The sequence below is a fragment of the Centrocercus urophasianus genome, unplaced genomic scaffold (assembly GCF_019232065.1).
Source record: "Centrocercus urophasianus isolate 14NV4802_14NV808 unplaced genomic scaffold, USGS_Curo_1.0 seq_14, whole genome shotgun sequence".
Classification (NCBI taxonomy): Eukaryota; Metazoa; Chordata; class Aves; order Galliformes; family Phasianidae; genus Centrocercus; species Centrocercus urophasianus.
This window is the reverse complement of record NW_024884586.1, coordinates 37,785,366-37,808,754: the sequence shown is the minus strand read 5'-3', so window position 1 is coordinate 37,808,754 and position 23,389 is coordinate 37,785,366. Positions and strand designations below refer to the sequence as shown.

General features: G+C 37.3%; 2 protein-coding genes across 4 annotated transcripts; one reads left to right on the top strand and one right to left on the bottom strand.

The window, feature by feature from the left end:
• Positions 1-7,051: 7,051 nt before the first annotated feature.
• CPSF2 (cleavage and polyadenylation specific factor 2) lies at positions 7,052-20,521 on the bottom strand. Of its 2 annotated transcripts, none has more exons than XM_042814710.1 (15): positions 20,436-20,521; positions 19,750-19,936; positions 18,130-18,289; positions 17,932-18,037; positions 17,435-17,564; positions 16,013-16,128; positions 15,387-15,574; positions 14,677-14,967; positions 13,453-13,553; positions 12,923-13,123; positions 12,056-12,208; positions 11,308-11,533; positions 9,453-9,752; positions 8,498-8,632; positions 7,052-8,392 (listed from the first exon to the last, which is right to left on the bottom strand). In XM_042814710.1, the coding sequence occupies exons 2-15, from the start codon at positions 19,896-19,898 to the stop codon at positions 8,300-8,302; spliced, it is 2,349 nt and encodes a 782-aa protein (XP_042670644.1). In that variant the 5' UTR covers positions 19,899-19,936; positions 20,436-20,521; the 3' UTR covers positions 7,052-8,299. The 2 variants fall into 2 exon arrangements, with proteins under 2 accessions (XP_042670644.1, XP_042670645.1); XM_042814711.1 differs by having other exon boundaries at positions 20,432-20,510.
• Positions 20,522-20,585: 64 nt separating this feature from the next.
• NDUFB1 (NADH:ubiquinone oxidoreductase subunit B1) lies at positions 20,586-23,173 on the top strand. Of its 2 annotated transcripts, none has more exons than XM_042813903.1 (3): positions 20,586-20,692; positions 21,477-21,621; positions 22,843-23,173. In XM_042813903.1, the coding sequence occupies exons 2-3, from the start codon at positions 21,482-21,484 to the stop codon at positions 22,877-22,879; spliced, it is 177 nt and encodes a 58-aa protein (XP_042669837.1). In that variant the 5' UTR covers positions 20,586-20,692; positions 21,477-21,481; the 3' UTR covers positions 22,880-23,173. The 2 variants fall into 2 exon arrangements, with proteins under 2 accessions (XP_042669837.1, XP_042669838.1); XM_042813904.1 differs by having other exon boundaries at positions 20,591-20,692; positions 21,480-21,621.
• Positions 23,174-23,389: the final 216 nt, after the last annotated feature.

Below are 23,389 nucleotides of genomic sequence, written 5' to 3'. Positions count from 1 at the left end.
GGCAGTTTTAGCTGATGGATCCACATTAATTCCACAATAGGTAACTAGTGATGTAAAGATCTAATCATTTGAACAGTTACAACACCAGCAACTATCTATCTTGCGTTAGTGTTTCACATATTTACTTAACTACCATTTTAGAAAACCAGTAAGTATTGCAAAGCTTCATCACAACAAAGCTTCAGGAATATTAAATCAACGTACCTTGAAAGTTGGCAATCTAAAAATAACTTCACTGTAGAAATCACTTGTCACCTTAAAGATCTTTAAGGCTCATTATGCTGACATGTGCATCTGCCTTCACTAAACTGAAATTAATACATTTTTCCTTATGCAGACAGAATTCTAACAAAATGTTAACATAAAAGGTGTGCAAATAATTCTCTCCAAGAACTAAAGCAGATTTAAAGAGAAAAGATGCAACACAGAAACGAAGAAAAGGCCCTGTGTTTGAGGAGACAGACTGAGTATTAAAAGCATAAATCACAAATAGTGTGAATTTGACGATCCAGAAAGTAATCCTTTGGCATACTCCACAGAAATATTAGACAATTAAATACAAATCTGCCCGTTTCCACCAGTTTCATCTTTTCCCCCATGTCTTCCCTGAAGCACACCATTCTGTCAGCACAGACACATCCTACCATACTAGACGTTAAAGATGCCTTGCTGGGTAATTCTCAGCTGTCCACACAGAGTCATAAGTTACCTGCTGCAGGGCTAGGAATTTACTAAGCAATGACAAAAGATGTGGGAGTAAAAGCCAAGAAGTTGACTTGACATTTTTCCAAATGACACAACCAGTATTGAACTTCAGCATTTCTCATAAGTCACATGAAGGAAGTCAAAGCTCTGTGCAGTAAGATATGGGCTGCAATGCTGATAGAAGTGAGATTTTACATTAGTGAAAAAAAAAAAAAAAAAAAAAAAAAAATGGTATATAGCAGACTTTCTAAGTCTGTTCAGAGACCTGCATGTATCTGCCACTTCAGAGACATAGAAGGTAAAGCAGAATACTTGCAACAATAAATCAAGGCTTATAGAATTATATATTAGTATTGTTGGAAACAAATTTAGTAAGCTCAAAGATTTTCAAGAAAGGTGAATAATCACAAGAAAAGTCACTTAATACAAGGAAGATTTTTCAACAGTTAGGAATTAAACTATTAAGATTTCCCTTAATTTCAGATTTCATATAATCACATTGCATGTGATTGATCTAATGAATTATTAAGTGACAAAACTTTATTATCGAGAATTAATGAAAAATATCTTTGCATATTCAAAATTTTACAGACTATTGTTTGGACCAATGACAGTGAATGGAGTGCCACATGCATTAAAAGTTCATGACCAGATGAGAAAGCAGTGTCTTGTAACTTGTAGTTGTTAGCGTCAACTGAGCAATGCAGTTACTGGAAGCAGTGGTGCATAAATTGCCAAGAACATCCACAATTTGCCTACAGTATTCTAAGCATTCATCAGTATCAGGCATCATTCTAGCTTCTCCGACCACAAAACTGAACAAAACACACTCAAAGACCTGTCAGTAAAACTGTCTAGGTTCCCCAATCAAATCTTAAGCCCATGCATAATTTTATAGGCAATAGTTGATAAGATATTCATAATCCTCTGAAGCAAAGTGAAATATCATCTCCTTGAGAAAGCCATTAGTTTTGGTCATTTCTCCTTAAATTCCACAGAATCTAGGGCTCTTTCTTCACTCCATCCATACCTTATTTCCAAACCAAGAATACTCAGGCAGCTATCCCTCCCCATTCTCAAGAAGATATTCTCTTCAGGCTGCTCAACTAGCTAGGAGAGTTATTTCAGAATGATTTCAAAATTGTTAAAGCACATGTTCTGACAACTGAAGGAAAATTCCATTTGCAGATCAAAGAAATAACTAATAATTAGAAAGTTATTCCTTTCCTACAGAACAATTGGCTGAATAGCCTTGCGAGTGCAGGACTAAGATTACCAGAAGTATGAAGCACTCAAGCTCTGTACTCTTAGGTATACAACTATTAACTCCAGTACATACAGCTCACACAGTGTTGTCTCTGTTTCTCACATTATGCACACATATATGAAAAGCTTGAATTTTATGTTAAAGCAAATCATGTAAATCATCTGTTTCTGTGTATCAGCTTAAAGACATACATTTTTATTTACAATTAGCAGCAAAAGTACTGCCAAGTTATTTCATCTTCCCAAAGGTTGCCTTGAACACAAAGCTGATGATTTCCTTCACTATGTGTCCTAATACCTCAACTACCAAGGCACGGTTAGACTACCTTTTGTGAGCTGGCTTTCTATAGCAATCCATCATAGAAACAGAACTTGTGAAATTAATGAACATGTAAAATTATGGGTCTCAACTGACCAAAGGCAATGCACAATACTGAAGGAAGTAATGTCATTAATATACAAATAGCATTTTGAAACAGCCATATAGCAGCAATTAATGTGTTAAAACAAGAACAGGCTACCCAGAATGAACCAACAGATGGATTTTTGCAGGATGAGGCTGTTATTCTGTTCTATTTTATAACTATTCAATTTGGAAGGTATTGACTATATGTGATTTCTATTTGCTCAGTTATTTCCTTTTATCTGCTCTACACAAGAATTTAACACAAATGGCAACAGCACCCCCCCACACACACACTTCTGGAAAAGAAATAAGAACTATGAGAAGTCATGAATTTCTGTGATAGACACAAAAGATTATCTATTCAAGTTATCAACTGACAAAAACACAAAAGCTCAGCTGAAAAATTGCTGCCACCAACTCCACGGGAAGCAGATTAGGATCATGGTTTGCAATATCAGAGTGTTTTTTGACTGTAACAGAAACTAAATTTAGACCAGGTTACATAAAAAAATACTAATAGCCTTAACACTTTTAATCAGCATAAGAGGTTTAGAGATACACAAATGATTTAAAGTCTGTTGACTAGTTTTATACTGCATTTGCAATATTGTGCATTAGTAAAATCAGGGAGATTATGAAAGAAATACTGAAGCATAATAAAATTACATAAAACATGAAAAGCTGTCTATATAGAGTAACTCCAAACATTGATATTAGTAGGAATTGTACTGGAATACATCAAGAACAAAATTTCTGTATAGATTCCTGCAGCATAGGGGCTAATCTGGCTAACCTACACCCTGGAGGCAACACAATGGAAGTACCTAGTAGGTTCAAAAAGCAGATTGGACTCCTTAAATGCAACTTTAACTCTTGTGATTCTACAGAGGGCAAAAAATAAAACGCTTCCTATCCTCATTCTGTCACATACTGCTGATCTATGGCTAGCATAACAGCACAAAGCAATCTGGCACACTTTCAAACGCCAAGTCTTGCAAGGTGATGGGCAATATGCTCTGCCAGCTGTGCAGCTTCTTCAGGAGCAGCAACATGGCAAAAACTGAGTCCCTGATGATTTTTATGAGACAGATCATAATTATGGCTTGCATAGCACCTGCCAATGATTTACAAAGTTTTGATCACATCATGCTCTGGGTTCACCCTCCCCTGACAGCTAAACATGTTCCTTAAAAACAAGAGAAGACATAATTATTTGCATCAGGATTGATTTGGACAGCTAGAACTGTAAAACTGTAAAACAGAGGGCAGTAATGTCTTATGTACTAACTCCCATCTTTTGAGAGAGGCTATCTTGTGAAAACACTCTCAGTTTCACACCCTGAAGCAGCTGGTAACAGACCAATTAGAAAGGTACAATTATTTTTTGTTATTATTATTTTAAACCTTAACACCTCATATTATGTCATCAAAAAACATACCTTTAAAAGCCTGCTTCTACCACCATGGACTGCTGACAAAAATGAAACAGGTGATATTTACTGAATTCCAGTGATGTCTATCTGCATTCCATTTCTTTCAAAAAATCTTTCAAAAATCCTTCATACAATTTTCCTGCACTGAGTACTACTGCTAATAACAAGAGATAACCTACCTGTCTTCATGATTATTTCTGAGAAACACTGTGGGGTAAGTCACAGCTGAGACAACAACACTTTACAGCTTATCCAGACGGATATAAAAGAAAAAAAAAAAAAGAAGAAAAAAAAAAAAAAAAAAAAGGTCAACTTGGAAGCAATGACTACAAAGTTATATTTTGAGGTTTTATGGTTTTATCTCTGATTCTTGGCCAGGAACTTCTGAGGCCAGTTGCTCTTTCTACTGAACTAGAAAGATCAGGAAAGGAAGCAGTAATTTCTCTACATTAGATTAACAGCAGTAGCATTATATAAAAGCACAATTTTAAACAAACTTTTATAAGAAATTGGCTTTCAACTTCTAAGCCATTAATCATTTTTTATTAGCAGGAATTCATTTTCCAGTGATTTAAGCTGGCTCATTCTAGGGCTCTTGTTCAGATTTATACAGCTGTAAAGCAGACAAGAAAACCACTGTCTGTGTCACAATTTTATGGTGTAGAGCTAAACCAGGCTCCGTGCAGAAAGGGCAACCAAGTTAACTCTAGGAAGGCACTGATGAAGCCACCAACTCAAGAAACTGATTGCTCCAAGTGCCATCACTTAATATCTGCGTTTCGAAAGCTCAGTCTTTGTCAATTTCTAATTAACATACAAATGATTCCTGTACTTACTGGCCATAGAGGGAAAAAAATAGCTTTGATTATATTTTTAAAAAGTTCTTTCTGCATTGGACATGGAATGCAGCGTTATGATGGTATTATTTGGCAAAGGTTTTACTATGTCTTCCATACCAGCAAGGGTACCATAGCCGGTACCATAGCCAGTACCAAATGATGAAAGCTTCCCTTGATCTCCAAAGCCAGTTTTAAGAAACCGGCATCAATCTCATGCAGAGTTGGACTGAAAGTGTTTGGCTGTTAAATTACCACCTTTCCAAATTTCTTCAGAAATGTTTGTCAGAAACACCTTTTAGAGAAGTTTGCAGCACTTCAGAAAACCCACACTGAAAACAATTACCATGGAAGAAAATTTTATAATACTGAAATCAATTATTTGCTCGTTACGAAAATTTGTGAACACCAGATTGCAGTTACAGACTATGCCTTTTGGCAGATGCCTAGCTCATTATCATTCAGCTGCTGAACCACAGATCCAGCTTGCACCACCTAAGAGGATTATGCAACAACAGGCAGGTTATTCCTGCTAAAGCTCATATGTCAAACTTGCTTCTTCATAGCATTTTGAGCTTCTACTGATTTTTCATTCAGGGAAAACTGATACATGGCTTATTGGAAATTCTACTCAGAAACCATTGTAATTTATTTTACTTTGTATCACAGTGGTAATTTTATAACCTATCAAAGAGAATATAATCTGCAGTGCACTGCATGAAACAATATAGTTCTCCCATATCTTGATACTTCCCATATTTATCAAACTTCCACATTTTCACTACGTGTAAGAAAACACACTCGTCAAGTCATTAATGTTTAAATATTATGTTTATATTCCTTCTCCACAGTGAGCATTATAGAGCTGAAAATAGTTCACCTACCACTGAAGTGCAACCACTCTTCAGCAGAATTTCTCTGCCAGAAACACATGTGCACATCCTTTAGGACAAGGAATTAATTAAATCAGTAAAACATTTTCAGTTATTTAGATAGATCCAAAACAACACACTCTTTTGTGCTTATGTTAATACTGGTAGAGCAGCGTGATGTACACCAACAGTTCACAACGTACACTGTTTAAAATGCAGGCAGGGAGATTTTTTAGACTAAACATTTGATGAGAAATCTACCCTGCCAACAAGCTTCTTGGAAGATGATTTTCTAAGTAAACTTGTATTATAAAAGAAGAGATAATACATGCATTCATTCCTTAAGACTAATACTGCTCACATTGACATAACTAACTCTCCTGTTCTGTATTTACAGGTAATGAAGCATACACAACAGTGAGCTGCATCTACAAAATGAATCCAACTTTAAATGCCACCAATTTCTTATACAGTTTTTAGGTATCTAAGATCTAAAATTCTGTTCCCTGGATATCTTTACCTGATTTGACTTTGCGCTTATCTTCCAACCCACCATCTTTTAAAAGATGACTACTGGCTGGATGGTTGCACTCAGAGAGTTGTGGTTAACAGCTCAGCATTCCCCAGGGACCAGTGTTATTTAACATCTCAGTAGGTGACAACAAACGACACCAAGCTGAGTGGTGCAAGTGACACACTAGAGAGAAATGATACTAGAGAGAAGGGACCTAGACAGGCTTGAGAGGTGGACCCAGTCAATCCTGCATCTGGGTTGGGGCAATCCCGAACACAAATACAGGCTGGGCAGAGAATAGGTTGAGAATAGCTCTGAGGAGAAGGATTTGGGCATGTCAATTGATGAAAGACTCAACATGAGCTAGCAAAGTGCACTTGCAGCCCAGAAGACCAACCTTATCCTGACAGCAGGTCAAGGGAGGTGATTCTGCCCATCTGCTTTTGTGAGACCTCACCATCCAGTTCTGGGATAAATTTATTTATTATGGTATCCCCTTCAGTCTTAAGGGACATCTGCCCACCCCAAGACCCCCGGTTAAAAGTTCTAAGGCCAAAATTACTATGTACAAAGTAATGCACTTTATAAAAGTTCATTAGTATCAACAATAGTAATACAATAGTATTAACCAGTAAGCATCGCAAATCATGTAGATTTACATCGCACTGCTAGAAAACAGCTAAAAAGAAAACGTGTTTCTGAGAAGTTCTGACTGTCCATATAGTTTGAAACATTTTTCAATACTGTTGCCAAAGAAGTGTTCAGCTTTTAGTCAATCCTAGACAGGAAGTTTTATGTAACAAAGTACATTCTCACTTAACACTTTCAAATGTTTTACATTTTTAGCATCTAGTTCTAGCAGCTTGGGTATTTTGTAGTTTGCTTTTTTTTCTTTTTGAAAGGAAGACTTCAATTTCAAGCTCCTATTTTAATTTTAAACAGAATAAATATTCTGTAGATCAGATAAGACACTATTAGCCAAAGAACAAATTAGAAAGCAAATTATCTTTTCACTGATAGCCCACAGGGCTGTTTTTTGCCACTTTGCCCAAATATTTTATTTAAACATTAGACAGAGAGCGCATATTACATTGCTGTTCAATGTAAAAAACAAGCAGGCAACTTTTCATTACCAAAATTGGTGGTGGGGGGAAATGGGATTAAATAAACTCTCAAGAGGCTATTTGTATGCACACATTCATTTCTGAGAAACAAAATTAGAAGAACTGCTCATCTTCACCAAAAAAGTAAGTTCAATTTCTAGCATCATCCGCTAGAATAAATCCCACTGTCAAAACATGCAACTACTATGAAACACAGCACGAAGGCATTAGATTCATCACATGAACTCAGCTTTCAAGATAAGGGATCCTGAACTTGATCCATGGCATTCTGAACAAACAGCAGTGTGTAAATAAAGGCTTTAGTTTTCCAAGGTATTAAAAATCAGAATTTAAAATAATTTATAGTTGGCACAACTCCGCAAAAGCTAGAAGGTACAAATTCAATGAGCTTGTACAGAAGTTACCCTGAAGCACATAACTGCTAGATTTTACGCTGCCTAAGGATCTTCACCAGTCTTCTTAACTTACCTTTTCAAAGTAGTTTTTTGATCCTGCAGATTAATACTTCATATAGAATAATGAAGTGCTGTACTGGAACAAGTCAGTAAGAGGAGACAAGCAACAACATTAAGATGCAGCCAGATTAGCACTGGGGGAACATATAGACAACTTTAAGTGGGCTGTTAAAAATATATTTTAACTAGACCCCATTTAAAAAGGGAAAAAAAAGAAACAAACAAAAAAAAAACCACAAGACAACTCAAGACTCTTCTATAAATCAGACTTGTTGAAATAACAAAAAACTAACAAAAAAGAGAAAACAAAGAAACCACAACTCCCTATCTGATCTTATTTGAGAACAGAAGAATGACTTTTATCTATTGCGTAGTCTTTGGCAGGGAATCTAACAAATCAAAATGTGACTTATCAATGCCAATCCTTCCTGAGAAACAGTTCGTGGTCATAAACTCATTTGTGATACATTATGTGGGAGATAAGTCATAACAGTTTGAAAGTCAAAAACATGGAACATACCAACATATTTATGAAGAGCAACAACGGTCGTTATTTACATGTTCAGGGTAATTAACTGTTCTTTATGAATTACTTTTCCCCTGTATAAATTAGAAAACTACAAAAAGTCCAGAGAGAAATCCTCTGCATATTCAGAAGTTCAAGCAAAAACACCTTTAAGTGCTTCTTTTAGACAATAGCATATTGCTTATATAAAAGTTCTCTTATCCTGTAGAAGTCCTGACAGAGACAGCCTTCCAATCCAATGCGCCCCGTTTCAGTCTGAAACAAAATGATAATTCAATTTAATATCTTTAAACTAACAAGAAGCATAATTTTCATTTAGAAAATTAGTTAGCAAAGAGTTTTAAGACACAGATCACCTACCCTGCGAACAGCCACCATATTGTTGCACACAAGCACTCCTCCTACAAACTCAGCTTGAATTCCTTCTCGCAAGAGAACTTGCTTGAAGTCAGATAGTCTTGGCTCATTCATAAACACAGACTGATGTCCAGGAACCTTTAAACAATGTACACAGTTTTAAAATTCCTGCTATTTACCGCCTTTCATTTTTCCAAAGATCTTTTCCTTATTGTGTTGGCAACTGCACGGCCTATGGATAGGCTACAGGACTACAGAGGAGATAATTAGCAAGACAATTCCAGGATGGCAAGCCTTAGAAGTCATCTATCAAGCAAAAGACTTCTTTCCGTGCTCACATATTGAAGACTCTTTTGAGCCAAGTTATGCCAGGGCCAGAGCTGCAGTAAGCTGCACTACTGACCAGTACCTAGTTCTGGGATGGTTGCCATGAATCCGAAGAGACTTTAGAGTTGTTTATCTATGTTTATCTAGCTCCTGGAACAGACTATATTCAAGACTCTGCAATAGTATCTTAAGTAATTCTAGGATAAGGAAGTACTTCATTAACTGAACAAATGAAATTACCTACTCACACATGCAAGTATTTTCATTTAAGAGTAATATCATCAAAAAAATTAATGAGCTTTCAGATCACTCAGAAGTAGAGATGCACGAATTTCAAAGACATACGTCTACTTAAGTACATAAGTGTATTTCCCATGGCATCAACAACACATAATGGAACCCAAGAAGGACTAAATATCAACTGATTTAAAAATCCACAGGTATTAATTACAAATATAGAACACTAAGATCTAATATTCACAAATAGATGGTAACTGTACGCTAGGCACCATTTTATTGGATGCAATAGATAGTGCTTGCTGAAAAGCTTGAAATCTGAAACAATAGTAACAGCATTAGAACACAGAACTCAAAAAAAAAGTAGTAGTCTAATCCAGGAAAGTTTCTGTACCTCATGAGGTGGCAGTGGTTCCAAAGTAGGGATGATTTCACTCTCCTCACACATCTCCTTATCATCATCACCAAAGAGACTTTTCATGGCCTTTTGTTGTGCAATGACACTAGAGTCTGAAGAAGGCACATCCACTTGCATCTCTAACTCTTCATCTTCCCTCAGCTCTCCCTCTTCCAAAATAACTCCAGTATCCACTTTCGAGACCCGCATATCCAGGACACCATCTATCCAAGCCAACTCGGCATCCTTGGCTTTACAGAACTGAAGTGAGCTGACAAGAGAATCTTTTAACCTGACCTGGGGTGCACAAAAATAAAAGCATGGTTTAATAGAAAAAACAAAACAAAACAAACAACCAGATTCTTATTTCATGCTTTTAAAGCAGTTTTTCTTCTACTCTCTCTCTGCATAGGTTTAGTTCATAGTCTTTTGGAGACATCCTACACTAATACGAATTATATTTTGTATTATCTCATTTCAGTAGTCAACTTAAACAGTAGAAGAGAACTATATCTTTTAAAATCTTGATTAAAATAAGAACCAGTATGACTGCAAAACAAGTCAGACTCACAGGAGGAATAATCATTGCCTTTTAAAGCAACTTTTTTTTCTGTGGCCAAGGGGTTCTTCAATTGGCCTTATCGAATTCAAAGAAAATGTCTAAAAATATATTCGGGTTACAAAACAGCTGCTTCAAATTTCAACCTTCTCTATAAAATATATTTTTTAAGAAAGGGGAAGTTGACAATATCAGACTTTAAGTCATCAAAATATTACTTTGATTCCTCACACATTCCAAGACATGAACTAATTAAATAAGCCCTACCCTGAAAGACTGCTATCCACATGGGATGGTGCACTATGGCAATGGAGGAATCAAGGCTGCAACTGTACAAATGAAACTGCAACTAATTATCTGCAGCACAATCCAACCAAAAGACATCAGGATTCTGATATCCAGCTCTCATCTATTATCTTCTAATTCAATGTCTCCAGAGTACTCCATCTGTTCAGTTGTTTCAATGAGAAAGAAAAAAAAAATATATTAAGAATCCCTGAATTTATGAAGATTGATTTCACCTTTATGAATAACAACAAAATGGAAACGAAATACAGAGCTATTATAGTTTTATTCAGATAAATACTTTGTGAAAAATCGTAGATTTGTCATTTCGTACACCCTAGCAATACCAAAAAAACCCCCACAAAAGTCTGTTGTCTTAAAGAATGCCAGAACAAGGTAATTTTGAGTAACAGGAACTTTCTACTTCCAAGGCTAACAGATTTTTCTCTGGAAAGCAGCAAAAATACTTCTTTCAACAATTCTAGTGATGCTTTTAGATTAATTGTAAAAGGATAAAAGGAATAAAGAACTGATGTCTAAACAGCATGCAAAATGCTTTCCTCTAAACTACTGGGTACAGAGTCCAATATATGTTTTTTTTTTCCTTTGCTCTCTAAGGTTCCTCTTGAAATTTCAAAAAGAATCTTGAATTCCAGGTCACATACGGCAGTAATTTAAATATAGACACAACAAAGCTATTAAGACTTGAGTAAAACAAACTGATGCTTCCAGAGACATAAACATGGCCTTCTGCACTACAGGTTGAAGAACACTGACCTCACATTCAAGTTTTGTTTTAAACACTTCTTATGAGAAATACTCACTTGAGCATAGGAGAATGCTTACACATAACAGCAGCTGTTAATGTCAAAGTCAAGTATACACATGAAATGTTTCGCATCTCCTCTAACAAACAATTGAGGGTTAAATAAGAAAGTCTGCCACTACAGCTGCTCTACTACAGTTCTCAGTACTTGTACATACAAGTAACAAATTCCAGCACCTTACCTGGTAAATATGAGTTTCACTGGTTGCATCTACAGTTTCATGTAGTTTTGGCATATACACTTTAATATCTTTTCCACCAAAAGCTCTGCAACATTCAGCAAGGTCCTGGCTGGCTTCAGGTGGCCCGTGGACAATGATTAGTTGTCTTGGTTTCATTTGGTTAATGATTTTTTTAATTGAGTCCCCATCTGAGCGTCCCTCATAGTCGATATACGTAACCCTGGCTCTAGTTTGAACAAAAAACAAGATGCAAAAGAACAATAACCATACATCTTAAAGATATTTTGTGAGATTTAATTTAAAAATGGAAAACATTACAAAAAATTCTTCTACATCATAGTAAAATGTCAGCAAAAGGTACATTACAGATCAATAAAATACAGATTTGTAGAATATCAGCATATATACACGTGTAGCTCCAAATAATCCTCTAACAGCTGAGACTTTGGAGGATGGATTCAGGAGATGTGCAGTACTGGAATGCACCCATAATCACTTTTTTGTCTCACAGGTAACAAGCAGAACAAAACAGAAAGTGAAATATGTGCATTATTAATAGCCTGACGCTAGACTGGCATAGATTTCTTATTGATCCTTCTGCAAAAGACATTTGTGCAGTGGGAAAAATACAGGGAGCCACTATCCAGTCTCACAATGTTAAAAAAAAAAAACAACAAATAATTATACAATAATAATTCTTTTCTTCTCTTGGCTCTGAAATTATGAAAACAAGAACAAAGCCACTCACTTAATTTCCATGGATTCTGTTGCTGATATACACTTGGTAGGAACATCTGATAAATCCTGGTCCATTGGCTCCTCTCCATTTGTCAAACCAGATTCTAATTTGCTTTTTTCTTCTTCTGTTGCCTGAAGTTCTGGAACTAGAAAGTCTTCTGGTCTAAAGGAGGAAAAGCATTTTGCTTTTAATAGTCTTATAGTAAATCCAAAGCATTACGTAGTATAAAAACAAGCAGTTCTGACATAAATACTGAGTTATTTTAAAATTTTTAGTGTTAAAAATTTAAACATGTTTTCCTTAAATAATTCCACATATGGACAGAGCTCAAGTGGAAAGTGTCACCTTTGTACCTTAAAAAAAAAAAAAGAACTTTGATATCTTGCAGAATACTACTAATTTAAGGGTTTCTACTATGTATTCATCATAAAAATAGGAGAAATATTGCCAGATTTTTCTAGGCTAAATGATACCCCTTAATGAAGCTCTATAAATTTTTCAAAATTATGCGGAATATAAAGCAGGAAAATGCCAAATTCGAAAGAAGTTTTTAATCTTTTCTCCCATAAAAAGAAAAAAGAAAGCAAACAACAGCAACAAAAATCAAAACAAAAACCTGGACTGGAATCGCCTCGTAACAAATGTGAATTCAGGCCCAAGATCAATGCTTTGCAGTTTCAATCCCATCATAAGCTTCCTGTGAATCTCAGCTAGAATCATGTTTCAGAAGCCACTAAAACTTACTGTGCTTGCAACAACATACAACAGTATAGCAAAAGAGAGACAAACCTGATTTTTATTTTCATTACATCTATTTTTGAACTATTTCATGGCTATTACACGTTACTAAGCATTACCACTGCTCTCCCCACATACTTGATAATCTCGCCATATTCATCCCATTTAATTCTTTCTTCAGGGGCTGGGAACATTGGATAAGATTTCTTTGCCTGTTTGAAGAAGCTTCCTTTCCGGCTACCTTCACCTTTCATCATCAAATCATGTTTGGTCTTATGCACAGTTGGCTGATCAATATCTTCTTCCGCATCACTCTCATCACTGGAATCAATATCTGCCCTGAAATGGTATTCCAAGAATAATAGCCTTTTCTTTTCTTTTTTCATCAGGTTTAGTATTACAAAAACACACTGACTGGACAGTAACAGTTAAGACTAAGGGCAAGGACAGTTGAAGAGAAAATGTTCACAAAATTCAGATGAAACAGGTCTATAGTAACAACGGATTAAAGACAACCCCTGACTAAAGACAACCATTCTGACTCCTCGATGCACTCAGACAAACCTACTGAAACTGTTACTTTCACTTGCCCCTGTAAATGGTTGAAACATCAGGCTGAACATGCATCTCAACTAATAACAGCAGAACACAACAGCTAACATACTTACTCCTTAGACTGCTCTAACTTCTTAGCTGCTTCTTTCTTTAGTTTCTCCTTTTCTAGGTATTCTTCAAGTTCTTTTCCTTCCAACTTGACACGTCTTCTCAACTTATAAATAAAGTAAAAATTAGACTTTCTGTGAGTAGCTGACTTGCTGTTAATACTTCTCCTACACACTGCTGGTAAGATAAAATTTATACTTAAGTACCAAGGACAAATATGATCTTGTCCTTTATGTAACAACTTACATAAACACATGGCACCTTAGCATGACAACATCATGACAATGTAGTCAATTAGTACAAACTACATAAGAACATAAAATTAATTCTGAAGTATTAAAATAAATTCATTTTACAATAATTCCTTAAAATACCTTGAGGAAACACCTCCCTTCAATAACTAAATGCAAATACTCTAAGGTGAGCTGCTATTTTTCGACCTTTGAGCCTCTAACATGAACAGAAGTACCTGGCAAAATTACATGTTAGCAGGCAAAACAACATTAAGCCTTGTTTTTTGTTTTGTTTTGTTTTGTTTTTTTTTTTTGGTTTGTTTTTCAGAACTGATCAGACCACAGGTCACATACGATAATGTTCAATTCTAGTAATACTGAACCGATCCAACCTAAAACTGAAAGCAAGTTGCATCATCAGGACTGAAATGATTACTGGGATCGCAAAGGACTCCCAGAAATTACCACTATTTACCAGAGTGAAGTAGGCACACGTATACTATTTGATTACAATCTGGCAGCATAACTAACAAATAATTGTGTTCTTTTAGTTCATAAGTTTCACTTATCTTACTCTGGTAGGATACACTGTACTCATTTGACTTGATTCTCCCCTAATCTAAACTCGAAGTAGTTTCCAGAAAGAATAATCCATCCGTAGTTGGATCTGCACCTAAACTGTATGCAGAGATTTTTTTAATGTGAGGACAAAAAAAAAAAACACCGTGTAAGATAAATATTTAAAAGCAACTTCATGCTCACCTTATTAGACCCCAATTCAACTGCAGCAACAAAAAATATTTTGCACTTCCTACTAAGACTTGTTTTATACAAATTTATCCTTAACACTTTATATATGCAACATACTCATTTCAGATTTTCTTCTGCCACTAAAAGCATTTTCAGTAGGTAAAAAAAGAGAACTAAATTCAATTTTACTTATATTCCCCCAGGTAGCCCACCACAAAAACTTTAAGATATACAGGCAATTTTTACCTCAATATCTATAACTTTTTCAGAAGGATTATCAATCAGGAATCGTGCCAGTGTTCCAGGTGTGGTACGGTAAGTTAAAATTATGGAGTTCTTGGAATCCTGGCACCACTGAATAAAAAGATCTCTCGAAAACCCACATTCTAAATCAGGTTGGCTGGCAAGGACAACTTTTGGACTAGGCACTCGAGCCAAATCAGACAGACTATGACATAAGGAGAGATGGCGGAACTGGAAAGGATTGTTTCTCTTGTCTTCGAAGCACCTCATCAATTTATCACTCATCCATTCCACCTACAATAAAATATTTAGACAAAGTTATCTATAGTAATACAAGCTATATAAAAACGTATAACCTGACAGGAAGCAGAAGAATGAAACACACCCAATTACAAAATTTCTCAATATGTGTGGAAATAATAAAGGGTAGACAACACAAGCGAGTAATTTAAATCCACCTTTTTAAGAGTTATAAACTGTTTTAACAAGTTTTGTGATAAAATGAATATCAAGAACCATGGCAGCAGCCACGACTGGACTTTGTGTAACTTGATTGAAAAGAACAATATTTGCTTGAGAAAAACACCCACTCTAGAATAAGGACAACACCCAGATTTCAGCCACTTCTTACTGTTAAAGAGAAAAAAAAAAAAAGCTCTTGAATACACATCTTGCGACCCCCCTCACAACTGCGTATCAAAATGAAAACAAACCTGTGATTTAGAGAACTCCACTACATTGTAGCTGACGTTATTCAAAAGCGCCAGAGAGTAAACTCCTAATCCTGCATCTTTCGTTCTCCAGATCTGATCAAGAAGTTGAGCAAGTTCCAGAACTCTGCCAGCTGTATCCACAGCTATCAACACATTTCCATCACCTCGTAATGTCTCCAAAACATTAGCTAAGTAGAGTTAAAACAGAAAGAACTACTTTTAACCACATCTAGAGCTTTGAAGATCCCACCACCTTGATTACTAATTTTTACAATAACTTTTTTTCAAACATCAGTAAAATGGAGATTAATAGAAGAATGTGCTAAGGAAAGTCATTTAAAAATCCCTCAAGTCAAACATTACTGGGTAAAATACACTATTTTCACATACACTTGACTTTCACATGACTGCAAGTCATTGTTTTTATGAAAACATTTTCCCCACAGGGTTAGTACCATCAGGAAAAAGCAATTCAAAGTTGTTAAAATTGAATAAAGATTCTTAATTTAGATGTTAGCAAACTTCTTTAAAAACAAACAAACAAACAAACAAACAAAAAAAACAATTTACAGTGGCTAATAAATCAAACTGTTACTGCTATCTTGAGCCCCAAACAGAATACGTACTTAGTAGCTGTTCATCCCTTTGTTTCCTCCTGGGTTGTACATAAGTAGCATTAAATGAATCTGTAATAAGCAATGAAGGCCTGCTCAGCATTTCCAATGAACAACCGTTCAGATGGCTGTGGAAAAAAAGGCCAGAACTCACTGTCAGCATTTCTATTTTACAAGGAAAAAATAAGACAGTGAACATACAGTTTTCCATGTATATTTCAACAGTGGAAAAAATAGGGTATCACATATAAGCAAATCAAAGAGCTGCTTAAAGAAAATACTTCAGGCCAAGAATAAGAAGACGTCCAAGAGTCAGTCTGATTAAACAAGTAGTTCCAAGGAGGTTAATATAGTAAATATTTATTATCAACTGTATAAATATTTACAATTACTAGAAAAAAACAGGTTCAATTTAGTTCACTTTACTTCCTTCCTCTTTTCCTCACTCCCTGAAAGTCTCTTTAGCGTAACTTCAATTAAGCCAGAAATAGGCTCCCTAAGGCTGTAGTCACAGCACCAAGCCTGCCAGGGTTCAAGGAGCATTTGGACAAGCTCTCAGACGTAGGGCTTGAATGCTGGGTGGCCCAGTGTGGAGCCAGAGGTTGGATTCCATGATCCCTGTGGGACCATTTCCATTCTGAACGTTCTACAATTCTGTTTTTATGCTTAAATCGGGTGAGATGCATATTAAAAACCATACTAACAAACACTAACGAGTAAACCTTATTTCGATATTTATTTTCTTGCCTTTTTTCCTCTCCTAAACAAGCATTTTATGGGAGGAAGGCAGGACATGAGAAATATTCTGTCAGCTAAGGTAGAAAAAACCCACAAATTCTTCTTTAACATTTTCCAGGAATTTCAAAACCATAAACTTTCCTAAATCTCAACCATCCAGTAAGCCACGTAGTAATTTTTAAGAGTCAACATTCAACTACTTGCTCTATAGCCTCTAGGATATTTTTCAGAAAGTAAATATTGTGTATCCCAAAAACATCCTAAAAACAGCTACACTCTATGGTTATACTGCAAATTCCATCTTGATGGGTTGCATTTGAGCACACTGTTTTAAGAGTTCCTGTTCCTTCTAAGTCAAGTAAGATTCTGAGAAACAGAAAACAGAGTTTGTAAAAACTGTTTCCTACATGACAAAGAGAAGCTGTGTGTTATTTCCCTCCTCAAAATAAAAAGAAAAGCTTTTCAAGTGCATGATACAAACACTTTCTGAATGTTTCCTGCTTCAATCTAAAATAAATCTGAGCAGAATGAAGAAACCCAGGGCTGAAGCTTGTTTCAAATTCACTGATATGAATCCAAGTAAAATTAGTGGTTCTCTTACATCTGGAAAGGCACCGCTACTTCCATACTTATTTATCACACAAATTATACACACTTAACACATCAGAGAAATATAGTTAGTTATACTGAACTTACATCTCCCTCTTGTGGTTGAAATCAACTGCATAAACAATTTCTTCCTCTCCATCTTTGACAATCTTCCAAATCGTGCCTCCTATCATGTGACCTGCAGGCAATGGTGTGATTGACAGACCGTGTCCTTTACCTACAAAAAAGAATGGTCTCTTAGATAGCTTTCAATATTTTAGGTAGATGACATGTATGAAAACCTATTACTCTAAATAATAGGTAAATAAGTAGCTAGTCTCCAAAGCTATCACTTGGAAAAAAGTCAAATGAGGTATGAAAATCAGTAACATCTCCCTCCTTCCTATCTAACCAGTAAAATCCATCAACCTTGGCATAGCCTTCTCCTCATTAAATGGAAATTCTACTGACATTTGGCTGATGTAGACTGACACCTGGGAAATGCACAACATTCAAATAACATACTCCTTTTAAAAAGTTACCTGAACTGCCAATGAAAGGGAACAGAATCACTAAGCTATCAAAACTTGCTGATGGGACTTTACCTTTCAAGTTGACAATCTGAGAAAACTTTAGCTGCTGTATCTTATCAAATGCTGCATCTACATCATCCAAAGTAAAGAGTGTGAAATCTTCAGTATTATGGCGAGACTAAAACAAACAAGAAGCACAGAATATTCAAAAATTCAAGCCCTCTACCTTGTCAAAGATGTTGAGTATTAAGGCGTGAACCGAAAAGATACCTGATAGAGATCATACATAAACATCTGTCCCATTTTATACACAGGAATAGTTGCATAAATGGCACAGTTCAATCCCATTTTTCCAACTGCATACGGAAGAGCACCAAGGTGTAGAGGGTCAGGATGAGAAAGGAGAACAGCATCAACTTGGTGTACATGCCTACAAAAGAAGGACAGCAGAAGATGGTGGGGAGTTGTATATGGTATGACATACTTCCTACTACGACTATCTTAAGATCAACTGCACAGTATGAACAACAAACATCAGAACTCAAGTCTTTTCAGTTCAGAATAAAGTTTTTAAAAACATAATTAAAAGTTATGTTTTTTTTCCAAACAATCTCAAGTAAAATAAAAACTTAAATAACTGAGACCTGAAAACGTAAGTTCAAGGACCGGGTGACATACGAATGTATGTTTGGTGGCCCTGCTAGGCAGGGGGGTTGGAACTACATGATCCTTGAGGTCCCTTCCAACCCGGGTGATTCTGTGATTCTGTGTGAACTTCCAAAAGTTTTGCACTATGTTCTTGATTAGAAAGACTTCAGCATATATTTGGATACCAGAAAGTTCATTAACTGAAAACCAAAGGTATATTCAGAGCAAACATGATACTGCTTATGTATCTAAAAAACCTAAAATACGTTACAACTTTTCTTGGAAAAAGGAAGTACATGAGGAAGTACAAATAACAGGATGCAAAGGCCAATCAAATCAAAATACATTTGGGTTAAAAACAAGGGTGAGTTTTAGTTTCATTTTAAAAATTAATTTATATAAATAAAAACACAAGTTGCTTTTCCTTGAAAACTGTGGTATAACTTAAGAACTCAGGCCAAAGACTAGCTATCATAATTCAAAAACATAAGGGCCTAAAACAAATGCAACAAGTGAAAATACAAGTTGGGCAGAAGGAGTCAGCTTTTTGGTCCCTTACATAGTGACTGGACCATGCACATTATTCTTGACAGCTATTATTAAAACAGGGATTAAATTTAAATGCTTCTCAGGTAAGACACCCAAAACATCTTAGATGCTACTACACAATAATTTCCATCCTCCATGCCACACGCAGGCCCACCAGCCTCCACATTTAATACTAGACCAGGCTGCCTAGGGCCCCATCCAATCTGGCCTTGAACACCTCCAGGGACAGGGCATCCACAACCTCTCCGGGCAGCCTGTTTCAGCACCTCATCACTCTCTCTATAAAGAATTTCCCACTGACATCCAACTTAAATCTCCCCTCCCTCAACTTAAAACCATTTCCCCTTGTTCTGCAGTTATCAACCCTTTCAAAGAGTTGATTCCCGTCCTATTTGTAGGCTCCCTTTAGCTACTGAAAGGCTGCAATGAGGTCACCCCACAGCCTTCTTTTCTCCAGGCTGAACAAGCCCAGCTTCTTTCTTCACGGCCCTCCTCTGGGAGAGATCAACATGTATATATACAAACATATATACATATATATATACACACACACCTGAACTCTTGCCTTGTGTTTCAAGATCAGCAGACTCGATCTGAAAACCAACTTCTGCAGAGTATCCCAACTCTGTCAAGAAGTTATTTTGAGAGCTTTCAGAAAACACAAAGCATGTTTAGAGTGCACAAAGTACTTACTTCTTTAGGGAATCAATAATATCCATAGAAAAGTTCTCATCCCAGCCACAGTCCAACAGAAACCGAAACTCATCCACCTGCAGCAGGTAACACAGGGCAGACTCCTCCTGCACTCCGGAGAGCGTGGTCAGCTTGATGATGGATGTCATCCTGCTGTCCAAAGTGTCTTATTTCCTAAAGAATAGATCTGAGCAGGGAAAGACGACGTGTTACTGAGTAATCCAAAACAAAAAGCTATTTATTTAAAAAAAAAAAAAAAAGACAAGAAATTGAGAGGTAGGGCTATCTCTGCTAGCGTTTCTGAGGACACACATGATAACAGCAATGCGTGATGCTGACTACAGCAGCTGGATACCTATCGACAAGTTTCAGATTGCAACACCTGATCCTTGGGGCCTTTTGCAAATAGAAAGGGATTAGAAATTTATTAGAATTAGACACGAACGTTAGCGAATCACCGAGGCGGGGCAGCACGCGCTGCGATAGCTGCGGCCTTTCAGACCCTGCGGCCGCCCGAGGGCAGCCCGGCCCCGCAGAGCGGCTCCAGCTCCCGGCCGGGACCCGCCGCTCGGCCCCAGTCCAAGGGGAGGAAGAACGAGTGCGGCGAGCACCGCACAGGCCTTTTACTGCTCGTCTACCACGGAGGGGCCGCTGCACAGCGGTGCCCCCTCCCCGCCGCTACCTGCCTCGAGTTGCTCCTACAGCCTCACGACGCGCGCCCACAGCCGCCCAAACCGGCGCCTCTCGCCGCCATCTTGCGCAGGGCGGGGAGAAGGAGGAGGAAGAGGAGAGGCGAACGGACGGCACCATTCCCGGGGGGGTGAAGGCGGCTTCCCTCGGTCCCCCGCGCTCGTGGGCTCTCCCAAGTTGCTCGCGCCGCCCGTTGCCCTTGGGGTGGCCGCTGTGCGGGGCCTGGTGCAGTGAGCGGTGTTTGTGAGTCCCGGTAAGTTCCGGGGTAGCGTTTCGTGTGCGTGGCGCGCTGGCAGCCGCCTTGCCGAGGGTCGGTACCGTGAGTGTAGGCACAGAGGGCGCCCTGAGAGCTCGGCTCGGGCGGGGCGGGAGGCGGGAAGGGAAAGAAAAGCGGCTTGTGTCTGCCTTCTGTCATCCGAGCTCGCATAAATGTCACCATTAATGCCTTAAGAGAGATGTTCCGCTCCCATTTTAGGATAAAATCCCATTTCTAAGACCCGAGCGTTGTTTAGGGCTGTTTCTAAGAAACTTGCATGTGCATTTGAGAGCAGGCTGAGAGGGGATCCTGTCTGTGTTTGTAAATATCTGCAGTCTGGGCGTCAAATGGTTGGACCGGCACTTTTCAGTGGTGCTCAGCGATAGGACAGAGGGCAGTGAGCACTAACTGGAACACGGGAAGATCCCTACAAATATGCAAAAGAACTTTGTTGCTGTGAGGGTGATAGCACTGGAACAGCCTGCCCTCAGAGGTTGTGGAATCTCCTTCTCTGGAGATACAACCCATCTGAAGACTTTCCTGTGCAAGCCACTGTAGGGAATCTTCCTTAGTAGGGGGGAATTGGAGTAGATGATCCCCAGAGGTTCTTCCAACCTCTTTGATTCTATGAAATCCATGTCTAGTTGGAAATGTTTAATGGCCTGTATATGTATGATCCCAGGGTAGGATTCTAGCAAGTGTGGTTAAATGTTCTAAGCATGCACCAGCTTCCATGTACAGGTTTATTACCAACTCTTATTGTTATGCTTTTTCTTTCTAGCAGCCATGGTGAATTTTGCCCAAGCTGTGCGTGACCACTGGGTTCACATCCTTGTTCCCTTGGGATTCGTGGTTGGATGCTATCTGGACAGATGGAATGATGAGAGGCTGTCAGCCTTCCGAAACAAGAGCTTATTGTACAAGAGGTCTGCTTTGTCATGCCTTTTAAAAATATGTGTTTGGTTGTTTTCACAAATAGACTTTAAAAAGCGCTTCTCTGTTTGTTGGTAAAATTGTACATATGAAAAAGAATTCTATCAAAATATTAAAGGGAAAAATGACCAAAATTTCAGCAAGCATTTGTGAAGGATTTAAGATCCCTGATGCCCTCTGAATATTTAGCTCTAAGCCCATCTTTGTGCTCTTAGCCATGAAAGAAAATATATGTAGATCTGTGTTTGATCTTTTAGCCAAAATAATTGGTTTAAAATGGTCAATTGCAACAGTGAATCAGAAGTATTGATTTTAATTAATCTGTGAAAGCTGGATAAATGCAGACTACAGTAATAGGAAGTGTGATTTGTATCTAAAATTGAAAAGGAAGATGCTCTACCTGAGATCAAAATATAAAGTAAACACGTTAATATGGAGGTGAACAGAAATCATTTTGCTAGGAAAAAGGACATCATTTACCCAGGAAAAAGGTAAATAAATAAAACTTAACAATTTTCTGTCAAATTCTTAAGTCATGAAATGTGGAAACTGTAATTTTGTCCTTGAAACTTCAGTGAGAAACAGTCACTGAATTTTCATTTTCAGCTTTTCTGTATAGTAAGCATCTTTAAAATTATCATAGCATTTAAAAATTGTATGAATTTGTCATTAAAAATTATCTACTTTTTAAAAGTTAATGCAGCATCTTTAAACATTTATGTTGGGAACTGCTGTCTCCTTTCTTGGTAAAACAGTTAGCTTATGACAAAATTAACGCAGCTGCTACACAAGCACTTTTCTTTCTGCTATTCCTGATGACTTCAGGCTATTTCAGCATCATTGCAAAAACCTTTTCCACTTTCACCTCTATTTGTCTTTCCACTAAAGCAATGGATTTTTGTATTGGAAGGAGTTAGATTTTTTTCCTTTGGAGTCCCATTATGTAAAAAAAAAAATTAAAAAAAAATCAATCTGTTAACTCAGTAGAGGTTTATTTATAACAATGGTAGCAAAGGACTCAATCTTTTGATGCTTTGGATTGAAAAGAAAAAGCTTACCAGTATAGGAAGGTTTAAAACTGACAACAGTTGCGAATAAAAAGTCAGGATAACTTTCCAAATCAAAGGATTCTAGAATAATTCTAAATGTGTGTTAATTATCCCACAACATTTATCCTAACTTTGGCCTCCACCTTTTTTTTTCTTTCTGCACAGGGAGCTGAGGCCCGGTGAAGAAAAAACATGGAAATAAAGGCTGTTGATGAATGGAGAATATTTTTGCTCAGTTAATCACCTTATCTCATGCATTGAAATAATATGATTATGGTTTTATCTTGAGACTGTACCAAGCTACAGAAAAGAACACCTACAATTTGTCAGTGCTACTTTAATTTCCATTGTTACTTTCTGAAAGGTGATTTAGTTATATAGCTAATTTGTACCTGGGAAACCCACAAAAGTTGAGAAATGTCTGACCCCAGAAGTACCATTCAGGAGTTGGGGGAGGAAAGACTTAATGTAATAAAGAAAAAACTATGCAAAAATATTTTCCTTTTTTATTAATCTGTATGGTGTGGAATTAATGCGTTTATGGCTAATTTATGAGCTAGCCTTCAAGGAAGTACTTAACGCAGCACGCTTTAACTCGGCGTCACGCGGAGACGGGCGGCACAGAGGGAGCGGGAATTTCCGGCTGCTCCACAACCGCGAGCAGGCGCGGGGTGTCGCCAAGATGGCGGGACCTCCCGGCCGCCAGGGGGCG

Bases quoted from the DNA above. Each gene is read 5' to 3' on its own strand.
- CPSF2 (XM_042814710.1), bottom strand. From the start codon at position 19,898: ATGACATCCATCATCAAGCTGACCACGCTCTCCGGAGTGCAGGAGGAG. The intron at 11,534-12,055 runs GTGAGTGGCTTT...TGTTCAAACTAG, and splicing joins ACAGAATCCATGGAAATTAA to AGCCAGGGTTACGTATATCG. The intron at 8,393-8,497 runs GTAGGTGATCTG...ATTTTGTTTCAG, and splicing joins ATATGGTGGCTGTTCGCAGG to ACTGAAACGGGGCGCATTGG.
- NDUFB1 (XM_042813903.1), top strand. From the start codon at position 21,482: ATGGTGAATTTTGCCCAAGCTGTGCGTGACCACTGGGTTCACATCCTT. The intron at 21,622-22,842 runs GTCTGCTTTGTC...CTTTCTGCACAG, and splicing joins AAGAGCTTATTGTACAAGAG to GGAGCTGAGGCCCGGTGAAG.